This window comes from Alligator sinensis, unplaced genomic scaffold, assembly GCF_000455745.1.
Source record: "Alligator sinensis unplaced genomic scaffold, ASM45574v1 scaffold886_1, whole genome shotgun sequence".
NCBI lineage: Eukaryota > Metazoa > Chordata > Crocodylia > Alligatoridae > Alligator > Alligator sinensis.
Window position 1 is genome coordinate 1,841,589 of NW_005842040.1, and position 18,544 is coordinate 1,860,132.

At 44.2% G+C, this 18,544-nt stretch overlaps 1 protein-coding gene across 1 annotated transcript in view; it reads right to left on the reverse strand.

Moving 5' to 3' along the window:
• Window positions 1-18,544, reverse strand: part of STARD3 (StAR related lipid transfer domain containing 3) — a 33,582-nt gene that overhangs the window by 6,518 nt on the left and 8,520 nt on the right. The window contains exons 2-10 of the mRNA XM_025202916.1: window positions 11,415-11,696; window positions 6,423-6,500; window positions 6,022-6,099; window positions 5,862-5,915; window positions 5,645-5,762; window positions 4,215-4,313; window positions 3,490-3,545; window positions 2,579-2,671; window positions 962-1,039 (exon numbers count right to left, since the gene is read on the reverse strand). Coding sequence (XP_025058701.1) covers window positions 962-1,039; window positions 2,579-2,671; window positions 3,490-3,545; window positions 4,215-4,313; window positions 5,645-5,762; window positions 5,862-5,915; window positions 6,022-6,099; window positions 6,423-6,500; window positions 11,415-11,630 — 870 coding nt within the window. The 5' untranslated portion in view covers window positions 11,631-11,696. The remainder of the gene's footprint in view (window positions 1-961; window positions 1,040-2,578; window positions 2,672-3,489; window positions 3,546-4,214; window positions 4,314-5,644; window positions 5,763-5,861; window positions 5,916-6,021; window positions 6,100-6,422; window positions 6,501-11,414; window positions 11,697-18,544) is intronic.

The following is an 18,544-nucleotide window of genomic DNA, read 5'->3' on the forward strand; positions in this document are numbered from 1 at the left end:
GCCTGGGGATAGGAGGAAGCAGACACTGAGCCATTTGATCTGGCTCCCCTCCTTTCAGATTATTTAAAAAGCACAGGATAACAAAGGTCACAAGGGACTACCAAAGGGATGGAACAAAAGCTCACAGAAAGCTAAATAGCAGCAGTAGAACTAGCTAGAGCCAGACAGTACTGGCGAAGACTAGGTGAGCTTCCTCTATGGATTTTCAATACAAACTGAGTGTATGGTACCATTCCACTCCTCAGTCCACCAGCAACATTTGATTATGTAGCTGTTTGAGGAGATTAGAGGGGCTTCAGCAAAAAAGGAAACAACCCACATTTGTCTGCAGCCACGTGCAGATCTTTAGAGGCAGAAATTTAATGCAATAACATGTGCTCTCTTCAGTAAGGCACTTGCCATTTCTAAGTGGGGCAGCATATGTACTGAAACACAGCAAAGCCAGCCACAGCATGGATGCTTCAAGAAAACATTGTTTATAGCCAAGCCATTGCCATGAATCACTTCCTAGCAACTTCTAATGCCAAGCAATATCTGAAGTAGAATCAGTCTTGATCTCAAAGGCAGATCTGCCTGTTCTTGTAGTACAAAAAACCTGGGGTTGAAAGACATGTCTTTAGACCCTGGGTCCAACTTTTGGCCATGAAGACCAGGCTGTAGTATGTTTATCAGAGCTCTAATCAGTCTAATTTCAGCTGCCAAGCCAAAGGGTTTCCCTGAAGAGGCTTTGCTGAGAGAACAATAGAGAACAGTGCAAGAATACAGCAGAGGTTTTATTACCCAGGACAACAAATTGACAGGCTTGACAGCGCTAATAAAGAATTTTTTTACTGTTCATGAAGAATTTTGACCTGTACTAAAGGAAGCGAGTGTCTGACTATATCTGGGACATTAAGCAAGGCTCCTCTGCATATGGTTTCTGGCCATGTGACACAGCCATAATGTGCCAAGGGGCTTAGATACAAAAGACCCTTACCTTTAAAATAAAGGTCTTGCCATGGAAAGGTATTTCAAGAGTGTAAACAGCATCACCAAAATCCTGTGCAAGAGAAGCATCAGTCACATTTAGCAAGTCAAATATCTGATAGTTGTATAGCACCCTTGACCCCAGCATGCCCACTAACAAGTTTGTGTCTAAACAGATACAAATCTCTGAGTACAGGCAGGCATAACTGCTTTGCTATCAAAGGATATAAACAGATGTTACAGGGCATCTGTTACATCTTCATGATTCTGTAACCAGTGAAGCAAAACCATTACAGCTTTAACCCTGGTTCATTCAAGGCCAAAGTTGGAGTGATTCAGCTAACTTGTATCACTACAGCCTCTTGCAGATGTGAAAGTTAGATGGTAGCAGCTGATGCACGTTGCCAAGGAGCAGTTCTCCCTCTTAAGCATTTGTCCATATGCTCTTCTATCACTATATTCAGCACTGAAATGAAGCCCCCTTGAAAAGCAGTTGCAGGAATTCTAGGACAGGTAGTGAAGTTTGTCTCCATCTGACGGTCTCACACTTTGAAGATTCAGGGTTAGAGACTGCACTCAACCTATGGCAACACTTTGAGACCTGAGGGTGAAGAGCGATGACAATGGGGTGATTCTTCAGTTGGTTGTCAGAGCTCCCTTCAGGCTGGGTGTGAAGATTGTGGAAATCAGTCTCAAAGCAGCTTCTGAATGCCAGCATGACGTTATGAAACTCTGGGCCTCAAACTCCATTTCAGTTGAGAGGTTAACAGTCTGCCTTCCTTGCTTTTTTCTCAGCCATAACACAGATGGAGGTTAACAAGAGGAGGGTTGTTAAAACATAATATATTTTTAGTCAAAACCTCTGCACCCTAGGACAAAGGTGGTGGCTGAACCAAGAAAGTCTGCCTGCCTAGGCAGGCTGATGTATAAAGGCAATGGATCACCAGTGGAAGAACTCTGAACACCTCCCCACATTGACCAGGGTCACAAGACCAAGGTGGCTGAAATTTTAGGAAGGGCTTTACTTAAAGAACCTGGGAAGGTTTGAGCAGGATGGCTAGCACTAGTCCTGGGACTCTACGGCAGTTAAACCAAGTCTCACTTTTGTGGCACAGCATGAACCCAGGAAGCAGCAGAGGCAAAGCAAGAGATGCTGCTGGAACCTACCCAAACCAAAGGAAGCTTAGCAGCACATTAGCCAAGTGTGGGGACTGGAACACAGCAGGTCCAGCAGGGGGAGCTCTAGCAGGGCTGTCACCTGGGTGCTTTTTCATGCACTCTCAGACTGGACCATGAAATGCAAACATGAATCATACCTTTGATCCTTTACCAGACCGTCAACTGTGATTCTACATCCTAACTGCAGTCAAAGGCCAATTGCACTCCCCTGCTGTCAGGGAAGGAGGAGAGGGTGGAAGAGTGATGGGTTCAACCAGGAAGGTAATTAAATATCTCATTAAATAAGAGGTGATTTTACATTTAACTGAACTGCTATAGATTCCTAATTCAAGCAGGTAATTGTAATGCTTATTAATTCTTCATGTCACCAAAAAAAAAAAGTTTCAAAAGCCCCTTTTGTCCTCTGCATGCAGGCCGAGCTGTCAATACTTGCATTGCTTTTCTCAAATTTCCAGTTTTCCTCCTGGGCTAGGATTTGATCCACAACTTCCATTGCGTCTTTGCCTTGCTGGACATATTCTTTCTCCTAGGAGGAAAAAAGAATCTGTTCATTTGACCTTGGGTACCAGAGAATCTTGTTAACGCTAGTAGCTAGGCTGGAGGTAAAGAACCCTTCCCAATACAGGAAGTTTCTTTTGCTTAAGGAGACAGAGGCCTGTGTTCTAGAACCTGAAAGCCATGATTCCTGTCTCACTGTCATTCACATGCTAGCTGAACATCTCTGCGATTGGTACCCCTCTCTTTCCAAAGCATTTTAGTACTAGGAATGTTACAAGCCATACCAAAAGTCACTTCCCTTGGTGCCGGATGCAGCCACCTCAGGGGTGGAACAGCATCTATGGAGTGATTTAGAAAGGGGCAGAAGAATGCTACTTAAGCCAAAATTTGGCCAGGATAGCAGGGCTAAGACTCCTGTTACTGATTTAGGATGGTCACTGAGTTAAAGGAAACTGGAAGGAAGCAGGCAGAAGACAGCTGTAATCATGAACATGGAACCATTTTAAAAAGGGCAGCTAAAGGGATAGGGAGCCAGGGAAGTTCAACTTATGTTGCAGTGAGGGGGTGGCTGGGATTCTGAGCAGAAGCAGCTTGTCCCACAGACCATAAGGGAATGTGACTCGGCTGCCTAGATCTCTTAGTAGCTAAAACATTTCATGACTTTCAGTTCTCTGAGAAGAGGAAAAGGGACAGATCTTCCTTCCCAGCCAATTTACACAGCATCCTGTGGGGCTAGTTATGAACCCATGTCAGGCAGGTCTCATGAACCACAGCCTGAAAACAAATCTGAGTAACAGGGGAAAAAGCTGGCATCTCAGCATTGGGAGCAACTTTGTCACCATTTACCTGAACCGTTAACACTTTCCTCCCCAAACCTTCTTCATCAGACTCATTATCTGATCCTAAAGAAAGAGACAACAAGGTATAGAACTTGCTAATAGGGCCTCCCTCTTCACCCCAGGCTCTGGACACACAAATCCATGCAGGGGAGCCCATGATTTCTCTGACAGAAAGAGCAGGAAATGATGTTCCTTCTGAAAAAGCCATGAAGCCTCCATCTTACCCTCACCTCCTGTCACCCAGCTGACATTAACTGCTCTGCTGTTTGGAGGCGGAAGGCAGGACATTTGCCTCTTCCGAGTGACATCCGGCAGGGCATTTAATCAACCCTCTGTCCCAGGGATTAGAGCTGTTGCTTAAACCCAGCCAAGAAAACATTCTGCTCTGACTGGCAGTGCAGAAGAGTCAAGGCAACAAAATGTTAAGTATGACTGTTCTCCACCTCTCCTCCACTCCACAGATGGCCACAGGAACAACTAGACAACATAGCCCTCCCCCTCCGCCCCACACGCAGGGGAAGTCAAAGCGAGTTTACTTTCCAGCCTTGCTTGTTGTTGGCATTGCTAGTTCCACTGCCAAGAAGGGGGTGGTCTAATTAGGCAAGGCTCAGCAAGGAGCTTTGCAGGAGGTGGTAACAGGGAAGAGGAAACCCACAAGGAATGCTGCGGAAGCAACTAAACCCAGACACAGAAGGCCACTGTATGCCGTGAAGATGGAAAAACATTTGTCACCTGCAAAGGACTCGGGAGGAGAATAGAACTGCCCATCAGAAAGGGCTCCAGAATAGAGCAGGGGGCCTCGGGATGCCACCGCCTGGGTTGCCAAGTACCCTACAGGGAAAAAAGAGACATGCAAGCTGTTAATATACATATCAGAGATGAAACAGAGAGGTTCCCCCACCTCTAGGTAAAACCATCTCGGTTAAGTAACCTTGGAACTGGTTTGTGTTGGGCCTGGACTGTATCTTGGCAAGAACACAGACCAGCTTAAAAAAAAAGCATACTCTGTTCCTGTTCCCTCATCTTTCGTTTGAGATGCAACACTTTATCTGTATGGAGATCAATGGGTTCTTTTGCCTGTCAACGCCAAAAGCAATTAAGCATCTAATTAAATAAGTGCTTCCCCTGCAAGCAATGTGCAACGTGCTCTTAATTCAATAATGGCATTAAACACTTGGTAATTTTTCATCTTAAAGCCTCCTTGCAAGACTTGAACATCCTCTGGTCTTTTCCATTGCATCAATCCATTTGTGAGCAAGTAATTTGACAAAAACTTGCTGGTTTATGCGCCATCTTCCCTGTTGCCCTCTCCCCCCCCACACCCCCGCCTTGCTCCTCCATTCCTTTTGTACAAGACAAGGGATAAGAAGATTCTCTTGCAGTCACAGGCACAACTGTTATAAGAACCAGAAAGATAAAGGCAGAAGCCTTCTATTTTGGTCTGATTTTCAGGTGCTTCAGCACCCAGACCTTCCAGTGAAGTCCATGGGATCCCTAGGTGTTTAATGTCTTCAACTAATTCACAGGTTCTAAGGCAGGGGTGGGCTAAATGTGGCCAGGGGGCCAGATGCAGCCTGCCAGGCCATTCTATCCAGCCTGCAGGGCCCCTAAAAAATTTAGAAAATTAATATTTATCTGCCTCGGCTGCCTATCATGTGGCCCTCAATGGCTTGCCAAAACTCAGTAAGCGGCCCTCCGCCCAAAATAATTGCCCAACCCTGTTCTAAGGTCAGGAGGAAACATTAGATGAAAGAAGCCCATCCAGGTTCCTTTGTCTTGAGCTGAATCTCTCACATTGGATTAAAATAGATACTTCTGAAAGGAATGGAGAAGTGAAGAACCCAGCCTTTTCCTTGATGTTTGCTCCACTATTTAATTACCCCCAGCATTAAACATTTGTGCTTTCGTCCTAATTTGAATGGGCCTGGTTTCAATTTCCAGACATTGGCTCTTGTTCTGCATTCTTCCGCTGGCTGGCCACCCTGTTATCAGCTATTTTCTTCCTATTAAAGCACCTATATACCATGTATTGAGGCAAGTCAGGTGACTTATTGTAACCTGCCTATAATGTCACACTGTCACCAAAGCAACAGAAACTATGGCTTAGGTAGTTTCATTTCATCCGTCATCTCTCAACATGAAAGGGGAAAAAACTGACTTACATCGTTCCTCTTCTGCCTCTTGAGTTAAGACTTTGAAATCCAGAAACCAAGTTTCTAGCCATGCAATGACGAAAGAGACGATAGGAAGCAAGTAGCCAAAAGCCCCCTTGGTCAGAAGCTGGGGGAAGAAAGCAAAACCATAGGGGGGGTTATACAAAATGGGAAGTTAAAACAGAACATGAGAAATCCCTTGTTAGAAGCCTTGCTAAAAACTCACCTCAGACAGAATCACCTTCACGATCAGGAAGGCACTAGACACCAGTGTAGTGAACTGAAACAGAAAAAGAGATCAACTCCAAATTAGCCTGTAAACTTCAATGGAAAAAAAAATAAAACACAGAAAACATAAATATTAAAGGAGACACTTGACTACTTACTGCTATAACCCACCAGTGACGCAGCCTCAATACTGCATAGGCCAGTAGTAGCACAGAAAATCGGAAAAAAGCCAAGACCTTTAGAAACAAGAAGGCAGAGGTGAATTATTATTTACATTATTTCCTCACTAAAAGCCTCAGTGCTGGGTACTGTGCAGAGAGAATGTGTCAAATGAACTTTGTCCCAAAGAGCTTATGGCTTAAACAGACATGAAAGAAGGCAGGACAGAAAAATGGGTACAAGAGGGGCAGTATTTTGCCCCAGGTCAAACAGTAGAAGCAAGAGAACTTAGAAAAGAACCCGTTTCCCAAACACTGGCTCAGTGCTGTGGCTGTTAAACTACATTGTGTTTAATGTTAGACATAGGGGTGGGGGAGATTCTGTGGTTTGGGATACTTACAAATATATCAAAGAAAGAGGTTTTAAACTGGTAGTCAATGATTTCAGTCTCCAAGTTCTTCTCGATGCCATTGTTCGTCTGAGAGCAAGAGATAAGAGAAAGAACAACTGAGCATGCCGATAAGACACTCATGACATAAGTCAGACAGTTCTAATTTAAGGTTGCCGTCAGTGCAGATTAGGTATCAGACAGGCCAGGGGAATGCATAAGCAGACTCAACAAACATTTATTCATGAAAGCAAGAAACAGTCCATTCTACCGTCTGTTTTACGCCAAGGAGTGTTAGCCAAGTACCAAAGCTAGAGCATCATTTAGGTGCATTAAGACAGTGCGTGGATAGAGGATGTCTCAAAAAGTATCCATTAACTTTAAAAAGAGACTTACACAATGAAAACCATCAAGCTTACGGACACACTGATGTTATAGAAGTTAAAAGGAGACGGGGTCTTACCCCAAAGCAGCTGTTCCACATAACTGTTTAATGTATCCACTCTTACTCTGCAGTAAATAAAAGCTAAATAGGGCAGTTTAAACCTCAGTGAAATTAGGTTAAGGCCCAAGAGCAGGTAGGCGACAGTTACTTATCACCAAATAGCTGCTCCAAGTAGGTGGTGTCTTTTAATCTGCTGTTTTCTTCTCACTGGTCCAAATACTAGAACAGTGGTTTTCAACCTGTAGTTCGCAGACCCCTGGGGATCCAGAGACTGTCTAAGGGGTCTGCAAAAAGATGACCACAATCAATCAAAAGTATGTGAATACCCATGCTTACAATTCAAAGAGGTCCGCATCTCCATTCAAAATTTCCAAAGTGGTCCGTACCTCCGTTTGAAATTTGTTATGGGTTGACAAGTGAGAAAAGGTTGAAAACCACGGTCCTAGAAGTATCATTTTGGAGATCTTTATAGATGTTACTGTCATTGATCAATTCCACCAGGTTCCCAAAGCAAGGACTCTTTACCGTCCCTTATCGGTACAGTATGCCACCTTGTCTGATTTCAAACGAGAATGCTTCTCTTCTGTCCCATCGATCAAAAGTGTACTCTGAATGGGGAAACCAGTACTTAAAGTTAAATAAATAAATAAATAAAAGCTGTTTTTCTTAAAGGACTATTGACAATTCAATGTGAACTGACAGAACAGTAAAGTAAACATGGTGGAAAGACTGGATTGTTTATTATTCATTTCCCAGGATAGTGTGAAGTAGCTTGGGTCAGAGAGAGAGAAAAAGCAAAATGATTTCAGACTAGTTTTACATACAAAGAGCGCACTGGTTACCACCTATTTTGTCGAAGTGGCTCTTGGCCTCAGACTTAATCACAAGATAGATAAGAGTTTGACAGCGGGAGTATTTTTAACACCGTAGATTCTATTTCCAGAAGCTTGGAACTGTGGTGTCTAAAGGAATTCGATGGCTCAGGTAACTGGAATGAGCTTTTTACCTTTAGGCTACTGGGTTGAATATAGCCCAGCTGGACTTGAAGCTCCTGCATTCTGACAGCTGTTTGACAGTTCAAGAGAAATAAGCTAGTGGATCTCAGTCCAGCTCATAGTAGATGGACACCCACCTACTCAAATTCACTACTCTAATTGGCACTTTTCTGTCAAAGAAGCCAAGGACTGAATAAGCAGCCATCAAGATGCCTTCCCTCCTGCTCAGAACCAGGGCACAGAGCTGGGGGTCACTACATTTCTGCACTACTCCCATCCTGCTGCATTTATTTCTGCAGCAATCTCCAGGACTGATAATCCAGCAGGTTTTACAGAAATTAAAGCTTCATTCCAAGTTCACATCTGGCATATAACCTCACCATAGGAACAAGAGCTTTGGGTTAAAAGTCTTGGGGGGAATAAGAATCAATGCACCCTGCTGCCTTGAATGAATGAAGGAAATTGAGATGCTCCTTCAATCCTGCAATGAACGGAAGAAGTCGTGCTTGCAAGCAACTGACACACTTAATGAGGACTGGCTGATTTGCTTATGCCAAATAAATCAAAAAAGAACTGTCTGATGCTTCTTAAAAAAGCATTAATCACAGCACAAGCCCAGTACTTTTCATAACATTGCAAATGAACCTTCCTACCATTTCTAAACATGCAGTGCCTGGGCTCGGGGCCCAACCGTTACCATTTAGCCACCAGTTAAAGAAAACTTATGAGCCAACATGACAGCGAGTGTAACTGGCACGTGAAAAATAATTTGGTAACTTGGTCACCAGTTTATTGCTTTGAACCAGATAGCAAATTACACAGAAAAGAGGTATTTCTTCTAAAACCAACCCCCAGAGAATGGCACCATCACCTCTAGAGAGCACAGCATTCATGGGAGGAACAGGGCCTAAGCTGAGTTTCTACTCCAGCCTATCGGCATTAGTGTGGTGGTGACTATGCATTTCTTTCCTCTTGGGGAGGCTTGCTTTTTCAACCCTCAACACTATTCCTACTGTTTTTGGTGGGCAACATGAGGTGAACCCCTGACTGAGATACAGTTCTAAGTGCAGACTCTGAATAAAGTAAATGGATCATAAAGATAACAAGTTCATATGCAATCACAGGATCCAGTCCTAATAAATAAACCCAGGCCAGTGAGGGTTGCATGTGGAAATAGGTCACTTCAGCTCTTCTTCAGCCCCTCCCTGCAGCTCTTCTTTTTGCTTATACTGCAACACAGCAGAACAGCAGTGTGTGCAACTCAAAAGCCCAGGCACCCAAGACGTTTAAAACTAGTCTAGACAGAAGACAAAAGCCATCCCACAGTGTAAGGAATTATTATGACATGGGTGGAATGGGAACACATGGACCAGGTAATTGAACAGTTCCTATTCCCTCTTTTCTAATTATGATTCAGAAGCTCATCAGTCAAGCTCTCTCAGTTGATGTTGCTTCTGGTTACAAGTGCACAATTAACTCTAGATGAAAAAGAAATCTGTGCACAAGCTCTAGGATCACTGGAAGGGTTCCTCACAGACCCATTCTGATGCACTGAGGAGCATTTTTGGTTTTCAGATGCTGAGAGCTGTAAAAATACTCTGCTAGTAACCACCCAACCACTCCTGCCTTGGCCTATAGGCTCAGTTTGTGATAGCATGACATTCCTTGCTATATTCATTGTTGCCAACACAAAGGCTAAGGTTTCACTTGCCAAAAAGGTTCATTTGCCCCACTTTCAGATGGGAGAAATGAGAGGACGTTGGCCAGATGCTCGCACTGAGCAGTTCAACAATCTATAGGTCTTGTAACTGGTTTGTGAGGGTGACTATGCTGCAAATGGACTGCTTTGCTTTCAATACTGAGGAGTGCAGAAAAAGCAGACAACCTGAATACTACACAGGACACATAAAAGTGGACTGGTATTTCTACTTATTATGATGCCAGACCAAATATCCATCTGGCATAAGCCAGTGTAGGGCTATGGAACTCAGCTAAGGATCTAGCTGAGATCTACCTGGACGTTTATCTTGCTAGGATCCTTTGACCCCAGCTGACTTCCTGCCCCTGGGGCAGGGGGCTGGACTCGATCTTCTGAGGTCCCCTCCAGCCCTAATGTCTATGAAATCTATGAAAAATAGCCCTCTAGTTTCAAAGCAGGGCCTTTAACATAGGTCAACAGGAGCCAACCTTTTGGGCAAGTATGCTACAAAAGCCCCACATCCTTAAGTGCCATTCTGATCTCCTTCACCTGCCTGACCTGTTGCCCTGCTTTCTGCTCCTTGCCTTATCTACTGCTGGGTTCCATGCTCCCTCCCCAGTCTGCCATATGCCACACACAGAGGCTGCCCATGCCACATGTGGCACACATACTGCGGGGTTGAACGCCCCTCATAAGTTAAATGCCTCTCCAAAGTCAAAGCCTGCAGCAGGGTGGGTTTGTTTAAATCAAATTAATTTAAATCACTGATCAGGAAGCCTCAATTTAATTAATCATTGTTTTCTACAATAAAGTGCATTCTTGTTGTTTGATATAACCTTACTAGATATTATTCACAACTCAGAGATAGATGTAGGTTTCATTTTAGAATGAAACGCTATACATTTTAAAGCAGTGATTTACTTTGATATTTTTTCAGATTAATTTTGCAGCTATATCAGAAAACTGAATTATGATTTGATTATTTTATTTACCAAAGCTAATTGAAGCAGATACTTGTGAAGCCATTGGGAGATAGTTCATCTCCAATTCACTAGATTAATCATGGGTATTTAGGGGATGTTTTTACCATGCTGAATTAGGAGGACATCAAATGAGTGCTGCAGCTATATGTTATTAGGTTGGGGCTTTCTTCACTTTCTTCTAGATTTCTTCTCATCTTTCATTTCTTCTCTCTTTTATGGCCTGGCAAGTCTGCTGCCATGATAGGTTTTACCTTCTACAATACCATTCCCATGCACAAAATGCATGAGAGCGGTAAGGGCTTGACTGTATGTACACAAACTTGCAGAGTTTGTGACCTGATTACCTATCAACAGGGCTGATGGATAGGTAATCAGGTCAGTTCTCTCTCATCTCCATATACTGCTGTTAACAAGGATGTTATCTCTGGAGACAAATCCACAGTTTGAGAACTGAAACTAAGCAGCACAGAGACACTAAATGGGATCTTCTAGACTTAGAGTCCCATTGGGTAGAGTAGTTTTCTTTAATCTTTACTAAACTTTAGAGGAGCCTCTGGGAACCCCATAAGATTGGGCCCCTAATATGACCGGTTGCGACCTATTTATAAAACTTTTCTAAAAAAGTTACACGAGTATATTGTCTCAAATAGTATACAATTAAAAGTTACAATCCCTATTCCATGATGATATTTTTGAGCTTTAATGTATCTTAAGTTTAAACTATCTTTATATAGGCTTTTTTTTTTAAGCACCTTAAAAAATCTGATTAAATACAAAAAATCTGATTTTTAAATTTTTTTTTAATCGTTGATTTTTATCCACCCTGGCCTGCAGGGGGAGATCCACTTGCCACTTCCCCAGTAGGAAGGGCCTCAAACTCACGTTCAGTTCAATTATCCACAGCAGAGAGACAAACAGTAGGTCGAAGGTGACAAAGAGGCAGAAAGTCCTCCGAACATCCGAGATGGCTTTCCGCTTCTCTGGAGAGAGGTAGTAGTAGGGGGAAAAGCCCTGGCTCTGGGAGAACGAGCTGCTTATAGAGGCAATGGCTGGGAGGCTCTGTTCCAGGTCTTGCTGCAAGCCTCTAGGCTTGCTCATCCTCAGCTGAAGCAACTGGATCCTATGGCAATCAGGGCAGCATCCACGAGCTCATCAGTGCATCACCTATGGGAAACATGAAGGATACTCATAAGATAATTGCACACTATAGTTTCTTTACTAGCCAATTATTACTGAAGCCTTTGCAACACAGTGGAATCGGTCCTAGACTGACTGGTCCAATTGTGGGGGGAAGTGAAGCAGGAGGGGAAGAAGGAGGATTTTCAAAGGCACAGGAGCCCCTTTGAAATCACCCCCATCTCCATGTAAAGTGAATTCCACTCATGGAAAACACTGCTGGAGAGAAGCAGGTTCCATCTTTTTTGTTTCAGAGACCTTCTAGCAGCAGCAGCAAATATATGACATTATTTTTCCTCCCATTTCACACTTAGCAACGTAAGTAGGGACCCTTTTCTCTTTTGGCTCTCCCTGCTGCTGCCCAGGCTCACACTTGCTCCAGGCAAATGAAAATACACTGCTGCTAGTTCTGGGTTAAAAAAAACCCCAAAACCATTGTGGGTATCGCTAAGAGGTGCAACTTCACTCCAAAATAAACCTGTCCACATTCTCGTCATTGCACTCCATCAGTGTGGAAAGCATGGCCAACTGCCTGTTCAGAGGAGCAATTTTACCACTTACTGATGCTGTAGCAATGGAAATTTTTGCAAAGGCACTGGAAAGGGGCCTTTTATTGGAGCCCAAGAACACCCCTCAGCCACCCAATAATGCCAGCAGTGTTGAATGTAAGGTCCATGTGGGTTAGCCCTTCTACACTGTCCATGGATATTCAAACGATCACCCCTCAACTCCCTTCACATTCCAGTAACTGTGGTGCAGCCCTGTCTTAATCTAAGCTGTTCTTTGGACATATGCATCTGATCTACTTGCTTCACTGACACAACCCCTGTTGCTAAGAACTCCTCATAGAGCTGCAGAAAGGCAAATTCTGTTCTGCCTCCTGCATTAGCCACCCTGCCAGGCAAGTTCTGAGCACCTTTGTATACAACACTGAAAAGGAAGTAGAGAAAACAGCTGCATTTTCACACCCAGGGCATGCTGGCAGGGATTGGGCACTCAAAATAAACTTGGGAGCTGAGAAAGTTTCACTTGGAAGGTATCAGGGCCCAAATCCATATATTTAAACACACTGGCAACCCACTGTACTGCAAACAGTCTTGCATAACAAACAAAAAAATACTACAGTGCAGCTATGTTAACCAACTGTGTTTACTCCTAAGCAGGTACAGAGACAGATAGAACAATTTTATGTAATCTAAAAATACAGAGGTATGATAACTTTATGAACAATGCGTACGAGCTGGTCAGTGAGATGAAGTTACTGCATAACTATGAGAGTGACTGTGGTGGGGAGGGGGAGAATTTGAATTTTCTGTACGGCTGAGCTAATGTAATGTAATAGGGGTTGCTGGAAGAGCAGACAGGAAGCTCATACAATATACATCTAGATAAGAACACTCCACATGCACACTTGAATGACAATGGATAGCAAGTTACTGGCTTCAAGGATCCTATGCCCAAGGAAGCTGACAGTCTTGTTTTCCCCAAAGCCAGGAGCCTGGGGACCAAGAGAAAACTAAGAATTAAGCCGTTCTTAGAAGAAGTCAGAGAGGCTGGGGACAATTCTCAAAGCCATCTAAAGAGGCCAGCTAACGGGCTTAAAAATTGGCTCTTCCCAGATCTAGGGAACAGTTAATCTCAGGAAGAAGCAAGCTATGTATGCTATCTTTGGAAAACTTTTGTTTCACATGTTTTGCTTTAAGAGGCTGTTTGACCACTGATGGAGTGGACAGAACTGCTGTATGCGAGCTCAAGTCCTAGCTGCTGTGGTAATCACTGCCAATACCAGAGAGCTGCAAACTTGGGCTTTGATGGCAGGAGACGCCTGCCATGGCAAAAGGCAGGAAGGGTCACAGCCCCTCCATGCCCAAGAGGGGTCAGAGATGCAGCTGGCTCAGTGCCTATGGCAGGTCCCTGTAACAAAATACATGCCAAAACAGCTCTAGTGCATCGTACAACTGTGCTCCCCAACCACTGATAACTGCACAGCAAGGCTGCCTAGCTGGTAGCCCACAGACCATATCCAAGTCTGACCCATGCAGGGTACTGGCACAGTGTGGGATGCTGGCACATGGGCATGGTGCGGTGTGTGGGGCATGAGGGCACTGTAACAGTGCAAAGGGGGGGCGGGTACGTGGCACAGTGTGTGGGGTCCTGCAGGGTGCCTGCTGCTTAGCATGCAGCCCAAGTGGCACGTGGCTCCCAGCCTCTCAAACTCAACAGCCCTGTCGTAGGGTAAGAACGGGGAAGGAGAAAATATGGAATTAAATCAAGCTGAGGGGACTTTTTAAGATGATGTCATTTTGTATAAACTGCAACAAGCCCTTCCACTGCGATGAGGACAATTTCAAACTGGAAAAAAAAGAAAACAAGCGGGGACATCTGTGAGCACTAAATTATATATCAATGTGCATACTCCCTGCCTCATTCTTTATGGTAGTGTCGCCCTGCTCTCAACTCGAACAGCACTTTGCACTTATATGACTTCCAAGGTCATAACACTTAGCCATATAATCCTTTACCAAAACCACACAGCCCCATTCCCCAGCCAGAGCCTTCAACAGCATTAACCTCGTTTTGCAGGAGATGATTCAGGGTAGAAAGTGACCTGCCTACAGTCGCACAAAATCCAAATTCCTGGCTCCCACACTATGCTTTCTGGTGCTTCCCCCACCCCCGCCTGAAACTAAAACATTCCTTTTCATCTGGAGGAGATTTTAAGAGAACTTTAAGTGCTATAATACCACGTGGATCAGGAATGCAATTAGGAGGCAAGGTAGAGATGCACCTTAGGAGTCAGAAGTGCATAAGCTTTCATGAGCAAGAGCTCACTTCATCAGATTGCATAATCACAAAAGCTTATGCACCTTTGATTCAGTTAAGTCAATAAGGTGCATCTCTTCCCATCTTCTGCCCGGCTTCAGACTAATACAGCTAACTCTCTCTGCTCATGGATTAGGGACATATGAAAAGAACTATTGCTGTTTTCACCAGCCCAGCCAAAGAAGAAATAAAAAGGTAAGTCCTGGTCAAGCAGTATCTTAAGAGAGCTGTATTAAACCCACCTAGGAAGGGATCCAAGAAGAAAAAGGGGTTGTCCTATTTTTAGAATGGTTGTAAAATTCAGTTCTAAAAAGGAAGGAAATAGTCAGTTGCATTCAAATTGCCCTTTCTTTCTCTTTCTCAAGTTACAACAAGTTCTGATAGGCAAGGGAATACATAAGCTTGTCATAAGGTGGAATATGAAGCATTTCTTCTCCGATGCTCATGACACTGGACTTATCCATTAGAAAGGGCTGGAGCTTGAAGAGGGAAGAGTAATGCCAGAGGGTGTGTTGTTTTTTTAAAGCATGCTTTCCTCAGAGTGGAAGATGAATTATTAAGCACCCTAGTGCATATTACGTATTTATATATTCTCTGAAATCTTTTTTGCATCAAAATGCTGTCTCAGAGTCTGGGTGCCAGAGCTGCTACTAGGTTTTTTTGGTATTGCTCAAGAGGTATCACTTAGGCAGGAAGCAAAACAAGCTGTGAGGATGCCAGACCAACCGTGCATAGTGCCTCAAGAAATTCCTCAGGCAATGATAACAGAGCAGAAAATGCAGGAGGAGAGAGAGCCTGACTGGTGCTTTTCCCATTAGAAATAGCACCATAGGCATTAATGATGCTAACAACTAAAGAAAGGTTTTTCACACCCGACCCCTGCCTCAGAAGGCCCATCTCAAGACCAGGCCTTGTACCTGGCTATTCCATTAACCGCTCCTCTCCAGTGAGGAAGCACCCAGTAGTCAGAGCAGGACCTTAAGAGCTGTGAAGCTGATACATTAAACATGTTACTTATCTGCACTCTCACAGGCTACCCCTGCACAACTAGTCTCTCATTCCCCAAGGTGGTGAGATTACTGCCTCTACCTGGCCAGTGTTAGCTTCCATCACCCATTTGTCAGGTCCTCTGAGGAGGTGCCTTTTTGCTTTCTCCATGCTGTCCCTCCCTCTCAGGAACAGCTTCTGGAAGTAACCTCAATATCCTCAAATCCCTTTTCTGCTCTCCTTTGCTGGGATACCTACAACAACTAGGTCACTGCTATAGCAAGACCTCTGGTCATCATGCTGAACAGAATTGTTTCAGAGTTTCCTTATGCTACCCTTGCATCTATTACCTCTCGTCTTGGGGCTGGGACAGGGGCTATCTTTCTGTTCTGTGCTTGTACAGCACCAGTGGTCTATGGCAAGGGTGCCACTGGGTGCAATTGTACTGCAAATATCTATCATCATCATGAACCTCCCTCCCAGCTCTGTCACCGAATCTGTGGCCCCAGGTTAGATACATAAACTCCATCACAGTTTCTTCAGCTGTGAAAGGGGTATCATGTCCATCTCACAATTGCATTGCAAACTGTACAGCGCTCTGAAGATGCACAATGCTGCTCAGTACCAAGCATCACCTACAGATGAGAAATCAAATGTGGCTTCTGAGGAAAAGGGGTGAGTCTCCCCCAAGCCATTAGCAGATCTCTCCCCATATCATAAAAGCACCTCATAATTCTGCAACACTGGTAGTGATGGTTCATCTGATTGAGGAGCATAACCCTGTGAAAGCAGATGGTGTCCAGTGCTGGGTTGAGGTGCCCTGGGCAAACCAACTTGTGTATGCCAGGATCCTGCCAGCCACTGCCCTCCTCATTCTCCACACAGGCCTATCACTCTGAGTAAGAAGCAGACAAACTAAGTCTCAGATTCACTGCTGAGAGAATGCCAATTGCTAACGCACGCAGCATGCTTTCACACAGATTTGTATTATGAGAACTCAAGCGCTCAAACCCCAAAGAAGTTGACCCAGAAGAGACACCTGTATCAAAACCCTGCAGGGGCTCACAGTCAGGTGCAGGTATGCCGTGTACGATGTGTAGCATGAGTGATACAGGGTCAGCCTGGAGCATCAATATCCACTTGAACTGCCTTGCTTTTGCTGATTTGAGTCCTAAGCTTCACATTCACCCGTGTCTGCCTGTTAATTACAAGCCTTACAGTAAGAAAAGGCTTTTAGCCCGGTAAGATCATTTCCTCCTCGTCTCCTGCTCCCCAGACTTCATACTACAAACATGTGTTCTCAGCTCATCTGATGGCTCTCACAAGTAATTCTCAAGTCACCTCCTTTGATAGCTACAACCTTTACACCAAACACTGCATCAAAAGACAAAACGCCTAGAGAGACGATTAGAGGTGGATCCTTTTAAAGATACAAAAGCTACAGATGTTTTACTAGAAGTTAAAACGTGTCCTGGGTTCTTAGAGAGGAGAGGTGTTTTTACATTTAATTACCACTGTATTTTTAAGAAGGTTTACCTAAACAAACAAATAAACAAGAAAAAAAATGCAGAGAAATCCAAATAGCGGGCTTTTTTTCTTTTTTTTTTTTTTGGAGCGAGAGAGCAGGTAATAGTAGGACAGGCTGCATGGTGTTTATAGCTCTGATCTCTCGGGCCTACATAGAGGTAGTTTTGTTAACACACAGCAATTATGTTTTTGATTATAATAATTAGCAAAGCACTTTACAAATATTATTTAATGCTCACCACCCCAGGAGGGAGGTAGGATCATCTATTGTGTACACTTTTCCCTGCTGTTGGGATCTAATAAAATAAGGGGGTGAGTATGAAAGCATGGTTTGGCAGCTGCTTGTTAAAGTCTTTGGTCAAATTAAAGCCTGGGCCTGTATTTTTAAGGTTAGTTCTCTCTCTGTCACAGTCTGTAGCAGTTTCTGGTAATGCCTCCACAATGCTAAGCCTGCTGTGAGACAACAAAGGAGATAAAGAGAGATGGAGGGAGAAGGAGAATTGAAAGAAAATAAGGTAGCAGGAAAACAACAGTTTGTTTCTTGGCCACTGAGACAATATAAAAGTTTTGAAACACAAAAGCTCTCAGGAGAGGCTTATCAATAAAGAGACTGTTTTCAAATATTTCATAAACTGACTGCTGAGAGCTGAGCTCCTCCTTGCAGTGGTAAGTCTCCTCCAGAGGGCTTTTGAATAAGGAGCTCATGAACTGCCTCAGCAAGAGTGCTCCTTAGCTTGGGAAGAGGAGGGGAAGAAGACGCTAAACTATTTAAGGGGAAAGTGCAAACCGTTGCCCCTTATTCTCCAACTCGTACTCATTAGTTGGCAGAAGCACTGTACACACAAGAATATTCACATGTCCCCTCCACTTCCCTAAGACACGCAAGCACAGCTCTCCTTTCAGAGGTCACTGCCTAACCAATGCAGTCCTGTCACTTCTTGCTCAAGAGAACCTCTGCCACAGCAAGGACTCCCAACACATGACAAAGTGCTCAGGCTTCCTGCTGCAGTGGAGTCTTTCCCAAGTAGCTGTGTCTATCCATCCGATGAATAAATCCAGCCCCAGCTGTAATCCTGATCTCAAATTTTTATCCTGCAGACAGGAGGTGGAAGAGCTCCAGAGGATAAAGCTGGGAAGCAGTGAGCCTGCTTTCTGCTCTGGATGTTGCTAAGGCATAGTCGTGATGGCCTGATGCCCCTGCTGAGTCCCTGCAAGACCCTGTTATTAAACTCGGAAAATCTCAGAGCCTCAGAGTCCATCCTAGCTCATCAAGAAAGCCCTGCCCGGGAAGGGCGAGGCTGCAGGCACAAGGAAGCCACAAAGCAGGGGTGCAATTTGGAGGGGTGGAAGTTCATATTTAGCCTCTGTAGGTTTTTACAACCTTGCAGGTGCCTTGACCATCCTCAGTTTTGCCTCTGGTGCACTCCCACTGTTTTCTGCTTCTGCTAAGGGTAGGACTCCTCACAATCTCCCTCCTCCTCCAGCTAAGGAGAAAGAGT